Source organism: Apostichopus japonicus, chromosome 14 (assembly GCF_037975245.1).
Source record: "Apostichopus japonicus isolate 1M-3 chromosome 14, ASM3797524v1, whole genome shotgun sequence".
In the NCBI taxonomy this organism is placed as follows: domain Eukaryota; kingdom Metazoa; phylum Echinodermata; class Holothuroidea; order Aspidochirotida; family Stichopodidae; genus Apostichopus; species Apostichopus japonicus.
Genome location: NC_092574.1, coordinates 22,080,580 through 22,098,585, shown reverse-complemented (window position 1 = coordinate 22,098,585; position 18,006 = coordinate 22,080,580). Strand labels below are relative to the sequence as shown.

Genomic DNA, 18,006 nt, shown 5'->3' with positions numbered 1-18,006 from the left:
TTCACTTGTTCTTTTGTAAATTAATCTGCTTTCTCTGTAAAGTGACTTGAGCAGTAACTTTTGTCTTCTGATTTGGCGCTATATAAGTCTCATTTATTATTATTATACACTGCTTCTGTAACTCAGGATGTTTGATAGGATTAACTAAGACAAATGGAAAGTAAATCCCTGATGAAAATAAATGAGATCATTAAACTATTGCCAACCACCATTCCTATTGTCTTAAGTACTGGCGATTATTCAAGCTTGCCACCTCTACAAATGCCCACCATTCAAGCTTTTGTAAATATTTTTTTTTTCCGAAACAATATCCAAACTTGACGAAGCTGCATTAAATTAAACGTCATGTGACTCTGTCTCACTAATACATCAGACTTATAAAGCCATCCAGCGATGGCGTGTTTAGGCGTGATGTGTGTAAGCCTGCCGGCACGGCGGTCTCGTAAATAGACAGACCATGCGAGAACACTCTCCCAGGAGGATTGAGATGTGTACTTTTGGGTTCAGAAGGATAGATGGCTCTATGAGCAAACTCAATTAGGAAGTCTTAATTGAGATGTCTGAGCTAAAAGAAAATCTTTAACCAACCTTATCGACAGCACAAACTTTGGCTCCTTTATCCAGAAGAGCACGAACGACCTCTCGATTCCTGTTCTTGGTAGCTCTGATGAGGGCCGTTTCTGAATCCTGGTTAAAGGGATCGAGATAAATTTATCAGATGTAATGGAAAGAATTAATTATGCAGACTTTGGAAGAAAAAACATACTTTTTCTCCTCCACACTGAAATAAAAACCACATTGTCCTTTGCAAACTATGTTCATAATTTAGTCACTTTCTTACAAGCGCAGCAGTTTCTTACACTCTATTAACATTTCATATTTTAATGACAAGGTGACCAATCCTCAATAGCACTCCTATTTAGTTCAATCCCCTTCAATTCCACTTTGACAACTAACAAAGGAAACTTGTGATAATGGTCAGTATTTCTTGATTTTGTATAAATTATGGAAGCAGAAGTACATGCAATCCCATTACAACTGAAATTAATCTACTCAATGCTAGAAAGAGAGCTAGGATGGTTACAGACCAAACTGTTTCCTTTGTTGCCCATAACGATGACAAAAATCCACCTACTGTTTATCAGCAATTGATTTTCAAGTTGATGTTGATTAAAGTTTTAATACTTGTCCCATGCTCAAATCCCATGACAGTCAAATTGTATTAAGCTGAACCAGTGAAACTTTCATTGCAAATCATGCAGTGAAAGTAATTAAAGTTTGAAATTTTGCTTTTCACGTGGGATGGATATTAGAAAGTGAAAAAACTTTCAGAGCGACAAATGTTGAAAACTGAATGGATATTACAAGTAAGAGGTCATTCGTCTTGAATTTGTACACAAAAAAAAACTTAATTTAATCAATTTTAATTTGATTTTGAGTGATTCGTGCTAGGTTTGGTGAAATTGATGACTACATATTCCAATAAAAGCTGCTTAAATTTGATAATTAAGCAAAAACTCAGGAACATCACAAATATTTCACACCAGTTTGAATTTGTAAACTGTACGATTTTCTTTAACGTAGCATGTTCAACGCTTCAAACAATCTTTTCAAACTTTCATTTTTATTTCACCTTTGGAGCACTTATCTTAAAAATCAATTATCTACTCTTCAAATGTAAGAAGATTATGAAAATTCAGGGGAGTAATTTAGTGTTTTTTTTTTTTATAGCAGTTTTCATGTCTCTGAAATTGGCCTCTTATAAAATAATACAATTACTGTGTAAAATGACTGCTATTTCATCTGTGGTCTTGTATAGCAAGCTGGCAATTTTGTGAAACATTTTGCACTTCAATACTGGATAAATTATTCTCCCTGAAATTGTCACTTGTCATTTCTAATTTCCGTTAAAAAACAAGAAGGAAAAGACAAACCTTATTAGGGATTTCTGTATCTGGATTGCAGTCAAGGATAGCCTCTAGAATGTCCACAAAACCCTTGTCAGCAGCCCAGTATAGTGCTGTCTTCTTATCCTATTAAAAAATATTATAAAAAATGAAAGACAAATTAGAATGTGATTCTTACAAATCCAAAATGGTAGTGAATAAACAAAGAAAAAACTGACAGGTAAATTATCAAGATTCAAAAAGAACAAAGATGTTTCAAACCCCCCCCCCCCAAAAAAAAAAAAAATATTGGCAGATTGTAAAAGAATGATCAGGGTTTAAATTTAAATTTCTAGTTAACACAGCAGGTATAGGAATTATTTATAACATCAAAAGTAACAAATGACTGATTGGAGTCTAGAATTTTACTTCAGGTATTCAGAACACATGCTGTTAGTGATTTCAATACTAGTTGGGTGCATCAAGACTTTTAAGCCAGTCACAGATGGTAAAAGTAGCAAATCAAAGGCGGTGAGAAAACATCTTGGTGCGCTCATCTCGTTAACATCTTGTACATAGATTTAACTCACTAAAATATTTACTAGTGGTAAAGAAAGCTATAACACCATGGTTATCCAAATACATCAAACCGTGCATGGTTCATATGGGGACAACGGGTATCCAAAATAACTCATTAAGAGTAAACAAAATGAAAATGTTGAGATACTCTTAATTGGCAGTGAGAGGACTCCTTGTCAATTATTATATTTTCTTTTGTACATCTACCACTAATAAAGGCAACAATTGAATTCAGTTTGCATATATTACCCAACACGAATACAGAGATTGTCCGTCTCAAGGACAACATGCATTTTTGTTGAAATCAATATGGGAGATGAATATGTAGTTATCGTGAGTAGGTAGGTAAGCTACAAACCTCTGGTAGGTACTTAAAAAAAAAAAAACATGGAGAATACTGATAAATTAATCAGCTTAGAAACAAAATAAGCTTACATGACCCTGAATGTCCAAGTCTGCAAACTTTTGTAATAGCAGTCTGATGACCTCAATGTGACCTCCTTTCACGGCATGAATTAAGACGGTATCTTCTTGCTAACCATAAAACCGAGAAAAAGAAAGAAGAGCTGGGTATTAACGCGGTTGAACCAACATTTCTCTATCATTTTCAATCGATTCGACAGAGAACTTCTTTGTACAGCATCTTATTTTACAGCGAAACAAGAAATATGGAAGACTAGATTCTAACCGATAGGTCAGTATTAACAAAACCAAACCAAGCCTGTCGAGGTAATCTCCTTCACGACCTCTGGGAATAAATCCCTCCCTCATCTCGAAGGATCCCTGTCGAAGAGATTCCGTTTCCTGATTTACGAATCTGGGCCTATTCGCTCTCTTTCCAAGAGACACATAGCTATATCTCAAGAGTAGGTTAAATGAAACAGATTTTATGTGTCACAGTTAGCTCTGGAGGAACACTTTTATGTCTTCTTTTTTTCTTTTTTACATTTAACTGCTTCCGATACAGGCTTGACAGACTTCAATTGACACTCCTAGTAAATTGTGGGGGGGGGGGGGGGGGGAACGAAAGAGAAATTTGCAGCGCTACTGATATGCTACCTTTTACACTCAAAATCTGAACATGCTTTATCAGCGACATTTCCGAATCCCATGTTGTTTTACGAGCGAGTGAGCAACCTGCTTGCAGATGAAAACCTAGCTAAAATGTCGAGTTACATTTACGGGATATAACAAGATAAACATTTAATAAATCAACAATGCAGGGCCGTCGGTATATGCATACTTGGGAACATAGAATCTTAGTGTGTAGTTCATACGCACAGATTAATTTGATTTTGGGCTATTTAATACATAGGACTACTACACCTTCGACTGTTTGTGAAAAATTTGATAGGCCTATAAATTAGAGATAAGGACAACATTAATCTACCAGAATAGAAAAATCTCATATGGGCGCATTTTTTTTCAGTTTTCGGCATATTTTCAACTAGTTTGTCCCCCTTTGTCCCTCTGTCATTGTCTGGAGTTTTATCTTTCTTTTTTGGTTGGAAACAATTCAATCAAAATGTTACATTTCAAAGACAACCAGATGTTCAAAGTGTCTTTTAATATTTATAACCTACCACAGCGGAGCGAACAAGATTAAAAAATAAGTATGGTACAGGGAATGTAAGAGTGAGTCATTGGAGCATCTCACATCTTAAACTGCAGAGACATAAAATAAAATACTGAAAATTTGTTCATCATATTCGGGAGAGTATATTTTTTGTGTTGATGACTGATCTCTCGTAAAGCACAAAACCTATCCGACTGATAGTAGTTTTCTTTGATCCTTGTTTATGGAATTGGGACTCATCCACAACTGCTAACAGTATTAGATACTAAATGAATGAAGAGAACTTAACCATATATCTGACCACCAATAACAGAAAAAACACAAAATAAGGCATGTTGTGGAATGAAAAAGACGGGCAAGTGAGGTAAGTGTTCCATTAGAGATCACAGATTATTTCGTAAAACATGGGTGGAAAAAGTGAGGCTTTGGTAGAAAATTTTCCGGGACCTGAGAGATGGCTTACCAATTGCTTGTAATGCAACTTGCCAAATATTAGCCTAATTAGCCAGGGAAAGACTTGAAATATTAATGCTCTGCAGAGTTAATTTGTGGTAGGATTATATTTCAACAAAACAGATTGAAAAAGTTGCAGAATTTCCTATGTTATGTCATATGTCCATTTCTTGGTAGCATTTTTTCTCACTGGTATATCCTTTAATGTTGAGACATGTGGATTAAGAACAATATGTCACCATGGCCAGCCACATTAATATCTTATCCACTGCTGGTGTAAAAATAACTTTTTCAAAAACAAAATGAATACATCTTCTTAAACCATGGAAAATCATCCTGAATGGGCCCTGTAATGTCATGTTTTCACTTAAAAACAAGCAAATTTGATATCAACACACAGCAAAGATTGTTAACTTGTTCAAAATTCAAAACTTCAGAGAATCAGTATTGAAGGATGTTTGGCTTCGAGTACTGTCTGGCACCCCTTAATCTCAACATTGTATTAAAACCCACAAAAATTTATGCTCCTAAGTTTTCGTAAATCCGAGCCTCTGTATTCCTACTGGGAGTATGCAAAGAGGATAGTGCCTCCCGTGCATCAAGTTTGTTTTTGTCCTGAAATTCTCAAAATTCGACAGACACTGCCGATGATTTATGATTACCACCATATTTTCATTAAATCTGATTGAGATAAAGGAGTTTTCGCGTCTCCATTCTTAAGAATACAGATGTGAGACATGGTTGGTGAGTTTTTTTCTTTTCAGTGAGTACTTTGTGTAAAATCATTCAAGAAGGATGAAACAGACAAAGCACAAAACAAAAAAGGAAATTTTTTAAATTTTTTTAGTGAGTGTCACACTTGCAGTATTTTTTTACCTTGTCTTGAATATTCACGTACGCCCCTGCAACTAGCAAGAGTTCCACAACCTCCTTATGGCCCTCTTTGGCAGCACTGCCGAGGCTCGTTAAACCGTCCTGAAGGCAAAAAGATGAGTGGATTAAATTTAATGAGAAAGGACTTGCTTATATCAAAAATCGATGTGATATAGCACTCATATATATGAGTGTGAGTAGTCGGACTTGTAACTGGGGTTTTTTCCTCGCCTCTATATATATTTTCATGATTTGACACTTGAAATAATGCAATATATGCAAGAGGCACAAATTAACATAATGCAAGCTCTGTAAATACATATAAGAACTGCCACACATGATAAGGTCATGAAGAGCAAGCTCAGCAGGCTCAGTTTTATTTGAAATCAGCCTCAAAGTTGTACTGATTCTTGTATAAATATACCATTAATTTTTCAACAACAAAAAAGCAAATAGTTTTGGCAGTAGTTTACTAAATAACTATTGTAAAGGTGAGGAAGGAGTCTAGAGGAGTTTGCAATGAGCTTTTATAGAAGCATAAGTGGGATGGGATGTTGCTGATCGGTCTTTTTCTCCATTTGGTTTCCCTAAAGGGAAACTCTGGAGTCACTCTTCCCGACAATTTCATTGCAAAGTCGGCAATGACTACAACGTGGATCGCGATGTCGGTAACTACTATTACGGTTAGATTTGTCCGTCACGACAGCATATAGAAATGTTGTACTCAAAGCCGAAGCCAAAATGAATTAAGTAGGTCACACATCCGTAGTCTATGCATGCTAAGTTCTTCAATACTGCCCTCATTGCCTTTCGGGAAACATATCATATTGTCGTTTCAATTTTGTTGGGTGGGGATGGGTGTAGGGCTGGACGTAGGCCAGCAGAGAGCTCACAAAGTGCAGTCCTAAACTTGCTCAACTGTTTGTCGAAGCTCTGTCTTATTGAAATGTCAAATGCTATATGGGGTATACATGTACTTACTTTGTCCACAGCATTTATGTTCGGCTGTTCCTCCAGTAGAATGGAAACGACTTCGGTAAAACCGCCACGGGAGGCAACTATCAGTGCCGTCCAGGAATTCTGAATGATGCGGAGGGGAGGAGGAAAAAGTGAAGTGATTATTATTAATGATATGCAAATTAGACAGCAAATAATTCCAGTAGAGGAAAATCATGTGGCTCCATTCTGACTTAGTTCTGTCTCAGTTGTTCATGAGACTAAGTTCTGGAAGATAAGTGTTTTTTGGATTTGAAAAAAAAACACATGTATACTAAACTAAAATGCTGTAGTTAGGTGGTTAGGAAAGGTTTACAAATATAACCACTTGAGTGACGGACTGATGAGAATGGTGTAAATGTGAAGAGTGGCAACATTAGTTCACTACATTAAATGTTCAGGGACCTTGATCATAAAAGAGCGCTGGGGGGGTGAATCAAACACACAACCCGGTGATCCCAAAACTGTTGTGATTACAAATGAACAGATCTTTTTTAAAATTTGACCAGATGAGAAGCCCTTACCATTCCAGCTGCATCAACATTAGCACCACTCTCTAGTAGAGCTCTCACACAGTCAACATGTCCCTTCCGGGCTGCCCATACCAGAGCAGTGGTACCGTACTGTAAAATACAAGTGAAAAGATGAAAGGTTTTATAAATTACATTCATCTCACTTTGATGTTGATTCAGATAACCTTTATCTGATATGACTATTTTCTTAATAAAGAGCAAAAAGCCAAGGCATTTTACCAAAGCACTTTACCAGGTTTTAGACTTTTATGGTGTTGCTCACTTAAAAATTTCAAGTGAATCACAAACAAACAATGGAATGATGCAGCAAAGAACTAAATAGAATATTTCCATTAAAAAGTATCTGTGAAACAAAAGAGATAAGGAAATTAGAATTCTAAATATTATCACTTAGATTATTCCAGGGATGACATCCCCCCCCCCCCTCACACCAACATAGAACAACAAAGGCTTGAATAATAATATGTGTTTAATTACAGTAATATGTATATACCAATAAAATGTGCATAAATATATTATTACTTTTTCATAATCTCAGCATTAAATTCTGATAAAATCCTCCAAGGAACTGACAAAAACATAAAGGACTCCTTATAGAATTGAATATGTCAAACTGCCACCATTTTAAACATGCAAAAACATCCCCACCGTCTAAATGGAAGAACCATTGGTACTTGAAGTTTCAGAGGACATATGCCCTACAATTAGAGAATGAACCAATAAACAAATGTGGATTCTTTATTCAGTGATGCAGGCATTGTCTGCCATCACTATCCCATCACTGAAGAAGAATTTGAATCACGGCTGGATTTATCAATATGTATGTGATGTGTCTTTGTCCCGTCACACAAACTTAAGCATCATTTTAGCCTTAGGTATATATGTTTCTTGAACATTTAAATGTTTGGAAGTTAAAAATGCTTCATTTTGAAAAATCCAAGACAATACTAAAATACACTTTTCATATATACACTGTACTAGACAAATCATTTTACTGCCATAGAGCTAATGAGTCGATTTGTTATTATGAGTGGTGATGGATTTGGAGGGGGGGGAGAGGGGGGGTGGGAGGTTATACCAATTACAGAAAATGTTTAGCAAAGGGACCACTGAAACAGTTACAAATTAGCATATGAAGTGCACTGATGATGTAGTATACATATATGCTACAACAAGTGTTATTACATTTAGAGGACATAGAGAAAGATTGATAATGGGGAGAGGGGGGAAGGATGGGTAAGGGATTGGGGTTCAATCACCTTTCATTGAATTATTTAAAATGCACAAGAAGGAAAATGATCGTCAGCAGATTTGTCATCCCCCACCTCCCTCCCCCTTACTCTTTAATGATCGGAATGTATGTAATGACAATATGCATAGTCTTTGTAGTAAGCCATAAATAATCTAGGAATAGAAATTAGTTGATTCCTTGAAAGCAATTACACAGAAACAATTTTTTTTTTAATTTTATGGCTTTATATAGTTTCCATCACCGACTTCCAGTTTGTGTACAAGATGCCACCACCACATATGCTAATCTCCTTCATCCTCTGAACTTGAAAAAAACAACAATGAACTTGTTCTCTAATAAGTTCTTTCTTCTTTAAGGGCATGGATGTTGTAAACATAAAACTAAGTCAATGACACATTACTACTTTAAGAGCATGAAAGGTGTCAAATTAAAACCAAGTCAATGACACATTACCACTGTAAGGGCATGGATTGGATGGTGTAAAATAAAACCCAATGACACAATACCACTAAGGGCATGTAAAGTGTAAAATTAAAACCAATGACACATTACCACTTTATGGGCATGGATGGTGTAAACTTAAAACTAAGTCAATGACACATTACTACTTTAAGGGCATAGATGGTGTCAAATTAAAACCAATGACACTTTACCACAAGGGCATGGATGATGTCAAATTTAAACCACGTCAATGACACATTACCACTTTAAGGGCATGGATGATGTACAATTAAAACCAATGATACATTACTACTTTACGGGCATGGATGGTGTCAAATGTAACTCAAGCCAATGACACATTACCACTTTAAGGGCATGGATAGTGTAAAATTAAACCCAATGACACATTACCACTGTAAGGGCATGGATGGTGTCAAATTAAAACCAATGACACATTACCACTGTAAGGGCATGGATGGTGTCAAATTAAAACCAATGACACTTTACCACAAGGGCATGGATAGTGTCAAATTTAAACCAAGTCAATCACACATTACCACTTTAAGGGCATGGATGGTGTCAAATTTAAACCAAGTCAATGACACATTACCACTTTAAGGGCATGGATGGTGTCAAATTTAAACCTAGTCAATGACACATTACCACTTTAAGGGCACGGATGGTGAAAAATTAAAACCAATGACACATTACCACTTTAAGGGCATGCATGGTGTCAAATTTAAACCAAGTCAATGACACATTTAATACCACTTTAAAGGCATGGATGGTGTAAAATTAAAACCGTTGACACGTTACCATTTTACGTTTGTACAAACTTGAAAATAAGGCTTACGATCGTCAGATTGCCAAAGCAGAACTGCCGGGTGAACAGAAAAGTATAGAAAGCAGAACTGTGTATAAATGGATTTTTTTTTTTTCGACGACATGCTCAATACATTTTAACATTGATGACTTCATCAGTCCCTCAAGTAATGTGAAATGAAATATGACCCCTTTATCACGACCGGCTGTAATTAACCCAGAAAATGAAACATGTAATAAAAGTAATATTTGAAGGCATGAAAACGATGCTGTCACCTAGGGTTGAATATATGAGTAAAGACTGGGGCCAAAAATTGCACAGGCAGTCTATGTGACAAGTTTGATAAATAACGCCTAATCAAAAATTGGGGGCTAAAAAACGATGAAATTATATCCCCGTTCTTCTTTCACCTCATGTCAGCAAGACTTAATTACAAACTGAAACACTTTTATTTCGCTAGAGGAAACAGTTAACAAACGTTGCCTTGCTTCATTGCTATCAGTTAATAAAGAGATGTGCAGCCTACATGGGAAGCAGTTTGTAATCATGAGCTATATATACTAACACAAACCCTAATTTTTTTCCACATCCTTAATTCTCTACGGCTGGAATAAAAAACAGGTAAATGGTAATTTATAAAACCAAGGTTTGTTTTTACTTGAACCTGGTTTAATGCGATACATGGACAACTCATCTATAACATAAACGTCTAGTTTGTCCATAGAAGTCTCATTCAGTTTTGACCTAGGAAAAACTGAATTCCTGGACCAATTTCAAAGTTATCAGGGTAAATTCCTAATGGTAGTCCATTTGTCTAAGACGACCAAATTTCAATTTCGGACAACCAAACTCCGCTGTGGAGGTTGTCTGGCAGAAGATGAGTTTTACATCAAATGCAGATCTTGCACTGAAAACTAAATATCCCCAAATAAATCAAATGATAAATTGCTAGTAGGTGTTCTATGCATCAAACCTACATCTTTGCTACAGTGTAAATATTTGTCATTGTTATTTTTACGGACAAAAACATTTGCTGATCGGTCGACCAAAATGTAAGGCCAGGACAACCAGAAAAAATGCTAAACAATTTAGCCTGGATATTAGTGAACGAAGATGCGGATCTTTGGGTGAAGATACTAATCATTTCGTGTCTTTTAGGTAAATGACATCAAATATCCCCTATGTGACATTTGACCTACAGATGCTGAACGATGCAATTCATGTCAATTGCTCAAGGATCCATGTTTCAGCAACATTCAAGAAACGACATATGAGAAGAAATATATGTTGCAAAATGTTGACAGACAGATAGAGAGCTAGCTAGTTAGGTAGGTAGATAAACTGTCAGATTCACTGAAAAAAAGCTGCACATACCTTTCAAAAGAAACCTCACAATCCCATTATACCACCTTCCCCCTCCCCCTCCCCTCCTCCCATAAACAATGTCAAAGTGTATTAATTTAGTATAAACAAAACATGTTTCTATAAAAGAGTCTATACCTTCCAAATGTCATTCAGTGTGTGATCGTATAATTCCTTTTGAAGAGAATTAATTAATTTATACTTTATTACAGAATCTGTAGTATTGATATTTTAAACTCACATATTTTCTAATATTCATAATGATGGATTGAAATTGTGCTAATGAAATGGAAAAAAAATAGAGATTTAATTTTTCTATGATTTCTACTTGCGTTGGTTTTGATGAATTGTGAGGCACTTTGCTGATAAATCATCTGCTGTCTTAACATTTACGACAGAATATGGAGAAAATATGGTTTAGTGATTGATAGGATAGAAGAAATAAATCTAGCTTGAAATAAACCATGGCCTGGAGTTCACATTCAATGTCCTCATTAATCGAACCGGTAGTAGCAAAAAGCCAAAGACTGGTAGTAATATCATGTTTATAAGCACTGTAGAAAATTTCCTAATTTGTAAATATTTTTCATGAATATTTGGTAGAACAGTTTTGGTTTTTATGCTATGCATCCTCTAGTTTCAGACCTAACAGAGGATTAGATAGATTTTGGGAATCAGCAAGGAGATCCAAGCCATCAGCATCTTGTTCTTCTAAGTATTAGTCATGTACTGACTGAACACTGTCTGTACACATGACTTGTAAATAAAACTATTTATAAACTGTAAAGAAAACTAAGTAAAACTGTACATAAAACTGTAAATAAAACTTTCGTTCTGAAAAAAATAACAATTTGTACTTCGATACTTGTATTTGTAGTCTGATACTTGTATTTGCACTGTATCCATTATGAAATGGTCTGGTTAGACACTTTTACTGCTCCTCAAATGACGCAGTGCTGCGTAGACGAGAAATGCTGTCAGTGCTCTTCCTCATGTTCATTTTTGCTGTCATGCCCTTCCCATTCACCATAATGCCCTTAACCATTGGAACCTACCAATGGCATATTTGCTGTGCCCCTTTTGAGGCTTATATGTAAATAGCCCTGTTATACTATGTAGACACTTAACATCACTGCAAAAATATATAAAGATGCATATAAGTTATAAGTTTTATATTTTAGTTTCATACAGTCAAAAATGAATACATATAGTACGCGAAAGTTGATTCTCTTGTCACTGTCGATGTTCGGACGCAAAATTAAACCCCTTTAATTATATCAGGAAAGTCTATTATATTCTCTGCATAATAATTAGTTCTCTAAACTTATGAATTCCCAACTTGTGATGTTATATTTGGATAAATCAAAAAGTTGAAATTAATATCAAAAATCTACCCTGGTTTACAGTACTCCTGAGATCACTGGTGCAAATCTTTTACAGCTAATAAATCTTTATGCTAAATTTTTTATTATTATTATTTTTTTAAATTCCCCAGCCAGTTCTATGTTGTTGATTAAAGTTTACTTACTTTTTATATAACTTAGGTAGGGAATACAGTTTACTTGGAAACAAAAATAGAAGGGTCTCTCATACTTTTAATAAGCATTAAAGATCAGCCAGCAGACTGTCCCTTTAAGATTTACTGCTATCACTATGCCACCTACATTTTGAGCCGTCTGTTACATCTCGTCTCTTTCGAGTCTACCAGTCTCACGTTTACATGCACCAAGATTATGCACGTTATTATCTGTTTTTACCACATGCTATCCTTGACAGAAAATCCTCGCGTGTATATTTCACTTATTTTTAGAAAATCTTAAATGAGAAATCTGAACTCATTTGGTGTCTTTCTTTCAACACACACTTTGAACCTTTAAGGCATTATTTACACACACTCATAAATTTGACCTAAAAAAAAAAATTGTAAAAAAAAAGGAGAGAGCAGATATTATGGTTTTCAATGATTCCATCATTATAAACTCTGACAAGCCATTGCTAATTTTAGACAATTTTTTCCTCGCTTAATTTCTTGCAATCTCCTATTTCAGAGCCCTCGTTTATATTATTTTAATGAAGCCGTAGATATTACACATATACCTTGCTATATTCCAGCAATGATTACTTTTTTTTCTTTTTTTTAATATTTAACAAGAAATTAAAATGAGTCAAAACTCATATTTCCCCTCCAGCAGGGAGATTAAGGTAGATATAATTTACCCATTTGAAAGAAAAGAGAAGAAAAAAAATATGACATAGATCTTACGGAAAATATTCAAAGAAGACACAGATTAAACATTCTGGATATAGAGACAATAAGAAGGAAAATATCAGGAATGAATTCTGCATTCTTTACTTCCTCAAACAATGCCACTGTCATCTTTTATGACAGTTATGACAGTTCATAAATTTTGTGACATACTTTTTTACAACTGTGATAGTTTATAGTTTGATGAGTAATATTATGTATAATGTACAAAACAGATATTGACTGGCATTTCCTTCACACTCAATATACAGACCAAACATTAAAGAGTAACATTATGTTACTTTGAGGGAAATACTCCATAATTTAACCGGGTTTAGATGTTTACAATTGACAAGCTTACCTGTCTCCTCACAACCTCAGCATGCACGTTCTACAATGTCTAGAGTGAACTGATAACCTTTTAACCTCTAATTACCGGACCCCTCCAGTCATCGACCTCCCTGCTCATTCTAACACTCAGAGTGTCTAGAACGTTTGTTTTGTGCTCAGATTTCTTTCCGATTCAAGTTGCTCAGAGCATTACGGGTAACTTTATATTACTTTGAGGGAAATACAAGAACATGTCAGACTGTCAATGTGGCAGCCATGGTGGGGGGGGGAGGGGGCTGCCATAGAGGAAGGTGGAATTTAAAGAGAGTTCATAAATTTAACATTTAGAAATTTAGAAAATTGGTAGTTGGAAATGCCAAATCCCAGCATTATTGCATCAATTTAGTCTTGGTTGCTATAAGCAACTGCAACAACTATTCCATACACTATTGAAATTATGATGTATGAAAAATGAAAATTTGACTTTATGGTAATAATGCAAAAGTAAATTCATGATTATGAAATTTGACATTTTGAAAATGCGATTCCTTGAGATCAGTACAGCAATTAAGATAAATGTCAAATTCTAAGTGCCACTTCTTCAACGAGGAACTTTAACTCTGGTGATAAATTTTCAAAACCTTAATTTCCATTAGTGATGACTCAGAAAGCTTGATGGATAGCTTAACAGGTCTTGAAAACTAACTTGTTAACATCATCAGCAAATGGAGTAACATGCATTAATCAGTAAGAATTAAGGTCCTTTTTTTTGCCAAATTGTAATTCAGTATTCTTGTTTTTTGTAACACAATACAGGTTACATTAAGCTAATTGGCATTCACTACAGTATGTATAAAACCTTTCATTATTTCTTACCACTTGACTGTAATATGAAGAAGGTTAAGCTCTTGGATATTGAATTAAATGTTTCTTACAACAGTATATAATAATAACTTATTAGAGTATGGAATAATAACTTGATCAGGAGAATGGGATATGGATCGAGGGGTGGGATGAGGGGGGGGGGGGGGGAGGAAGAGAGATAAGCAGAAGGGGAGAGCAGAGAGGGAGGGAGAACAGAGTAGAAATGGGAGGAATTTGTCAGATGGTAATTCTACGAGACATGTGTACCACTACACTGTAGCATGATGATGTATCCAATTTAAGTGTGTACGGGAAATGAAATGAAATTAACAAATCAATTTGTTAAGACCAATCAGAATTTTGGAGAAGACCAACAAAGTTGAGGACAGACTCATAAATAATATGACTCTGTGTCGCTCTAAAACTTACTATGGAAGCATCTGCAGTACTGTGTACGGTGCTAATTGAGGTACATGTTATTAATAATAAGTTCAATTCCCTATGACGAGAAGTTCACACTGTTTTACCCTTTTCAGGTCCTAAAATTGTGAATGTAGACGCTAGAGTGAAACCTAATCAGCAGTCTACACATACAATTTACACTGTGCGTATCGCTCACCTACCTTTGGGACACGATACGCAAAACAAGAGCTAATAGGGTATCACTGCTGTCAATATCATTTCTGCAGATACTTGTGATGTGGTTACTATCCATAAATGTAACCATGCAGTTTATTCATGCAGTTGTAATGCAATATATCAAAAAACCAAAGATATACTTTACCTAAAGACTAGATCATGAAACAGCATACATATCGTCCAATGGTGACTTTATACAGTGCATGCTAATGTGACAACTTGTAGTTTTGAGTGAGTCAGAATGCGTATTGAATGTAATATAACGACGGCTATTAGGGAAGTATGTACACTCAGAATTGGTCATTAAATACGCCAGGGGAGATCATGTACTAAGGGTTATTAACCAAATCGACATTACTATAGATAGTGATAGGGATGTAGTTGTGCAGAGACAGGTAAGTGGGTCATTGTTAATTGGCAGTCTTGGCTGGTAAAACTCCTCCCGTCTTGCCTTGCCGTTTCGCAGTACTCCTTACCCCTGCCCCTACCCATCCCCCTCCCTTCCAGTTGAGCGTCAAAATGCTTTGTAATAGCAGGGTAACAAGCTTCAAATACACATGAACAAACCAAATGAGAATTAATAAATAAAAAAAAGTGAAAACGTTGACTTCTTTCAATATCAGTAGACAACACAAGGGTTGAGTGGAGCTGAAAATAGCTACCGATTACAATTCACTACTACGAGAATCAATAAAAAAAAAAAAAAATTGAAATGTTGACCTCTTTCAATATTAGTAGACAACACAAGAGGACACTGGAGCTTAAAATAGCTACCGATTACAATTCACTACTACCAGCATAGTAGATACACCATAATTTCTCTTTCCTAGGTTAACCTGATTAATGAATACCAGGACACTACCAACAGTATGTCAAGGTGGTGCAAGAGAATTACCTTCATGTAATCAAACTATTAATAATGATACTGTCTAACTATTACCACCAGCAGAGAGAGAAGAGAAAACTGCACAAATTTTTCGCTTTGACTAAATATTATTTCCTAGCACTGTCTATTTTCCAAATAACAGGATGGCAAGTTATCGTCAACTTGCTTTCACTTTAAAGCAGCATTTTGCGTCATTTTCTATGATTTTTCTCAACCTCACTGATTCCACTTTGCCATAACGACATACATAACTAGCTAATCTATTTATATTTTACTTCAAATGGTGGCATAAAAGTCGAAAATTTGCAACTTTCAACTTTGTTGTTCTCCAAGATATTTTCCGTTGGGAACCCAATAAACCTCGCCCATAATATGAATATTTAAACACTACGAACGTCATTGACAGATACGTAATATAACACCACGCTTGATTTGTGTAAAGTCTATATGGCAGTTGTACCAGGGAGTTGCATAACAACTCCCTAGTACAACCAACGCGAAGTCTTGAATCTATTTTTAGCAACGGCTCATAACTAAACCTGCATCTCTGATTGGTTGAATTCAAACTAGTGGGTTTGGCGGAATTGTATGCGATTAATTTTAACTGTGAAATTTGTCGAGGACACTCTTCTCATTTATCGACATAAATCGTTAATTACTCGCTAATTAACGCTCTTGGCAGGGTGAAACTTGGATGGTATCTTAGATTGCTGTTTTATGATTGATACATGTAAAAAAATCGATGCACATGTTAAAAAAGTGGAAAAAAGCGACCCAACGCAAAATGCTGCTTTAAGTCAGCATTTTTGGCTGATTTTTGGTAGATCAACACTATTTGTTACTAAATTCCCAAAATGATGCAGTTTGTTAGCTTCACTAGTCGACTTTTTCTTCAAATGATGAGAAAAAAAATGTGAATTTTCCCATTTGCCTTTTTACAAGTAATGAATATTTGAGAAATGAGACTATAAAATAAACTTTGAAGAATGGATCGGTAACTTGCTATTTGCAGTGCTGGAGTTAGTGCAGGCCAACATGGCCATGATCCCACGCCCCCAATACTTAGGGGGTCCATATATTTTGACATTTCAATTGTTGTCAATAGTTGGGGGATATGATATATATCGTAAACAACAGCTACTACAACAATCTCAAACCCCCCCCCCCTCCCTCTCTAGATACCTTAGACGTGCTTGTAAATGTGGTATTCAATTACACTATAAAGCAATACCAAATGCTGCTGCTATGAGCATAACACAAACTGTAGTCCTAACACTGTAGTGATACCTAGAAGCTTATATTACAGCACTGTCATTATACACATGGTCTAACATTACCTATAACTAACAAATATGTGCATTACCCGGAATGGGTTCTTTGAAAAGGGTCCCAACAATCGTCCAGGCCCCCCCGCCCGGCCCGTCACGAAGCTAAATTTGGCCCAGGCTTCTTGTCATGTTCATGTGATGAAAAACTCTATGAGGGCCTATTATTTTGACCAATTCAATCAACGGCTATTTCCTATTTCGAGTAATCCTTGGGAGGTGTGGGTAAATTTCCTAGAGATTGGAGGGAAGGAAATATGAATACCTGAAGTAAATCTTCATCAACATTCTCATCATGCTTAAAATCTTTACATATATTTCATATCTCATCTCTGCAGTTTCTTGTCCAGTAATATCACTATTAAAGTATGTATGATATACACACTCTACTTGTGCGGTAATTAATGCACAGCTCTAGGTGAAAGTGACGACAAGCATTCTCCAATGAAGGTGGCATCCTGGATTGAAATCTCTTCACCCCAGGACACGGATCCGTTCCTAACACATAATCACATTAATGGCAGGCACTGTGTATTACTTCTCCTTGGTGACATATCTGGTGAACCACTTATGTAATTTGGTTGTCTTAATTCTTCGCTCAGCAGGAATTCCTCAAACGGTTTTGATAGCATTCGTGACGGTAGATGAATAAATTCTGGCCATTGAATATACTGTAAGAGGCTTATGTTTCACTGTACAACAGACCCCCATTAAAACTGCTGTTCCGCATACAAGCAGGATTTCTGTCTTAAGTCCCTTGCAGCTTATATGTAGAGTATAATTATCTTTTCACAATTTCAAAAGCATCTGGTTCTCTTTCATTACTAAACGTTATGATGAAAACTAGTTCTATAGCCTGGACTTAATATTATTGTGCAGAAACAATGCTACAATTATACATGCTACTCAACTGGTCAAAATGCTTTTAAAAAAAATCATCATA

The 18,006-nt window shown here is 35.7% G+C and overlaps 1 protein-coding gene across 8 annotated transcripts in view; it reads right to left on the bottom strand.

Annotated features, from left to right (window-relative positions):
• LOC139979360 (kinase D-interacting substrate of 220 kDa B-like) overlaps positions 1-18,006 on the bottom strand; it is a 143,696-nt gene that overhangs the window by 23,518 nt on the left and 102,172 nt on the right. For all 8 annotated transcript variants that reach the window (XM_071990069.1, XM_071990070.1, XM_071990071.1 and 5 more), the window contains 6 exons: positions 6,888-6,986; positions 6,349-6,447; positions 5,371-5,469; positions 2,901-2,999; positions 1,935-2,033; positions 589-687 (listed from right to left, as the gene is read on the bottom strand). In XM_071990069.1, the coding sequence (XP_071846170.1) occupies positions 589-687; positions 1,935-2,033; positions 2,901-2,999; positions 5,371-5,469; positions 6,349-6,447; positions 6,888-6,986 (594 nt within the window). The remainder of the gene's footprint in view (positions 1-588; positions 688-1,934; positions 2,034-2,900; positions 3,000-5,370; positions 5,470-6,348; positions 6,448-6,887; positions 6,987-18,006) is intronic.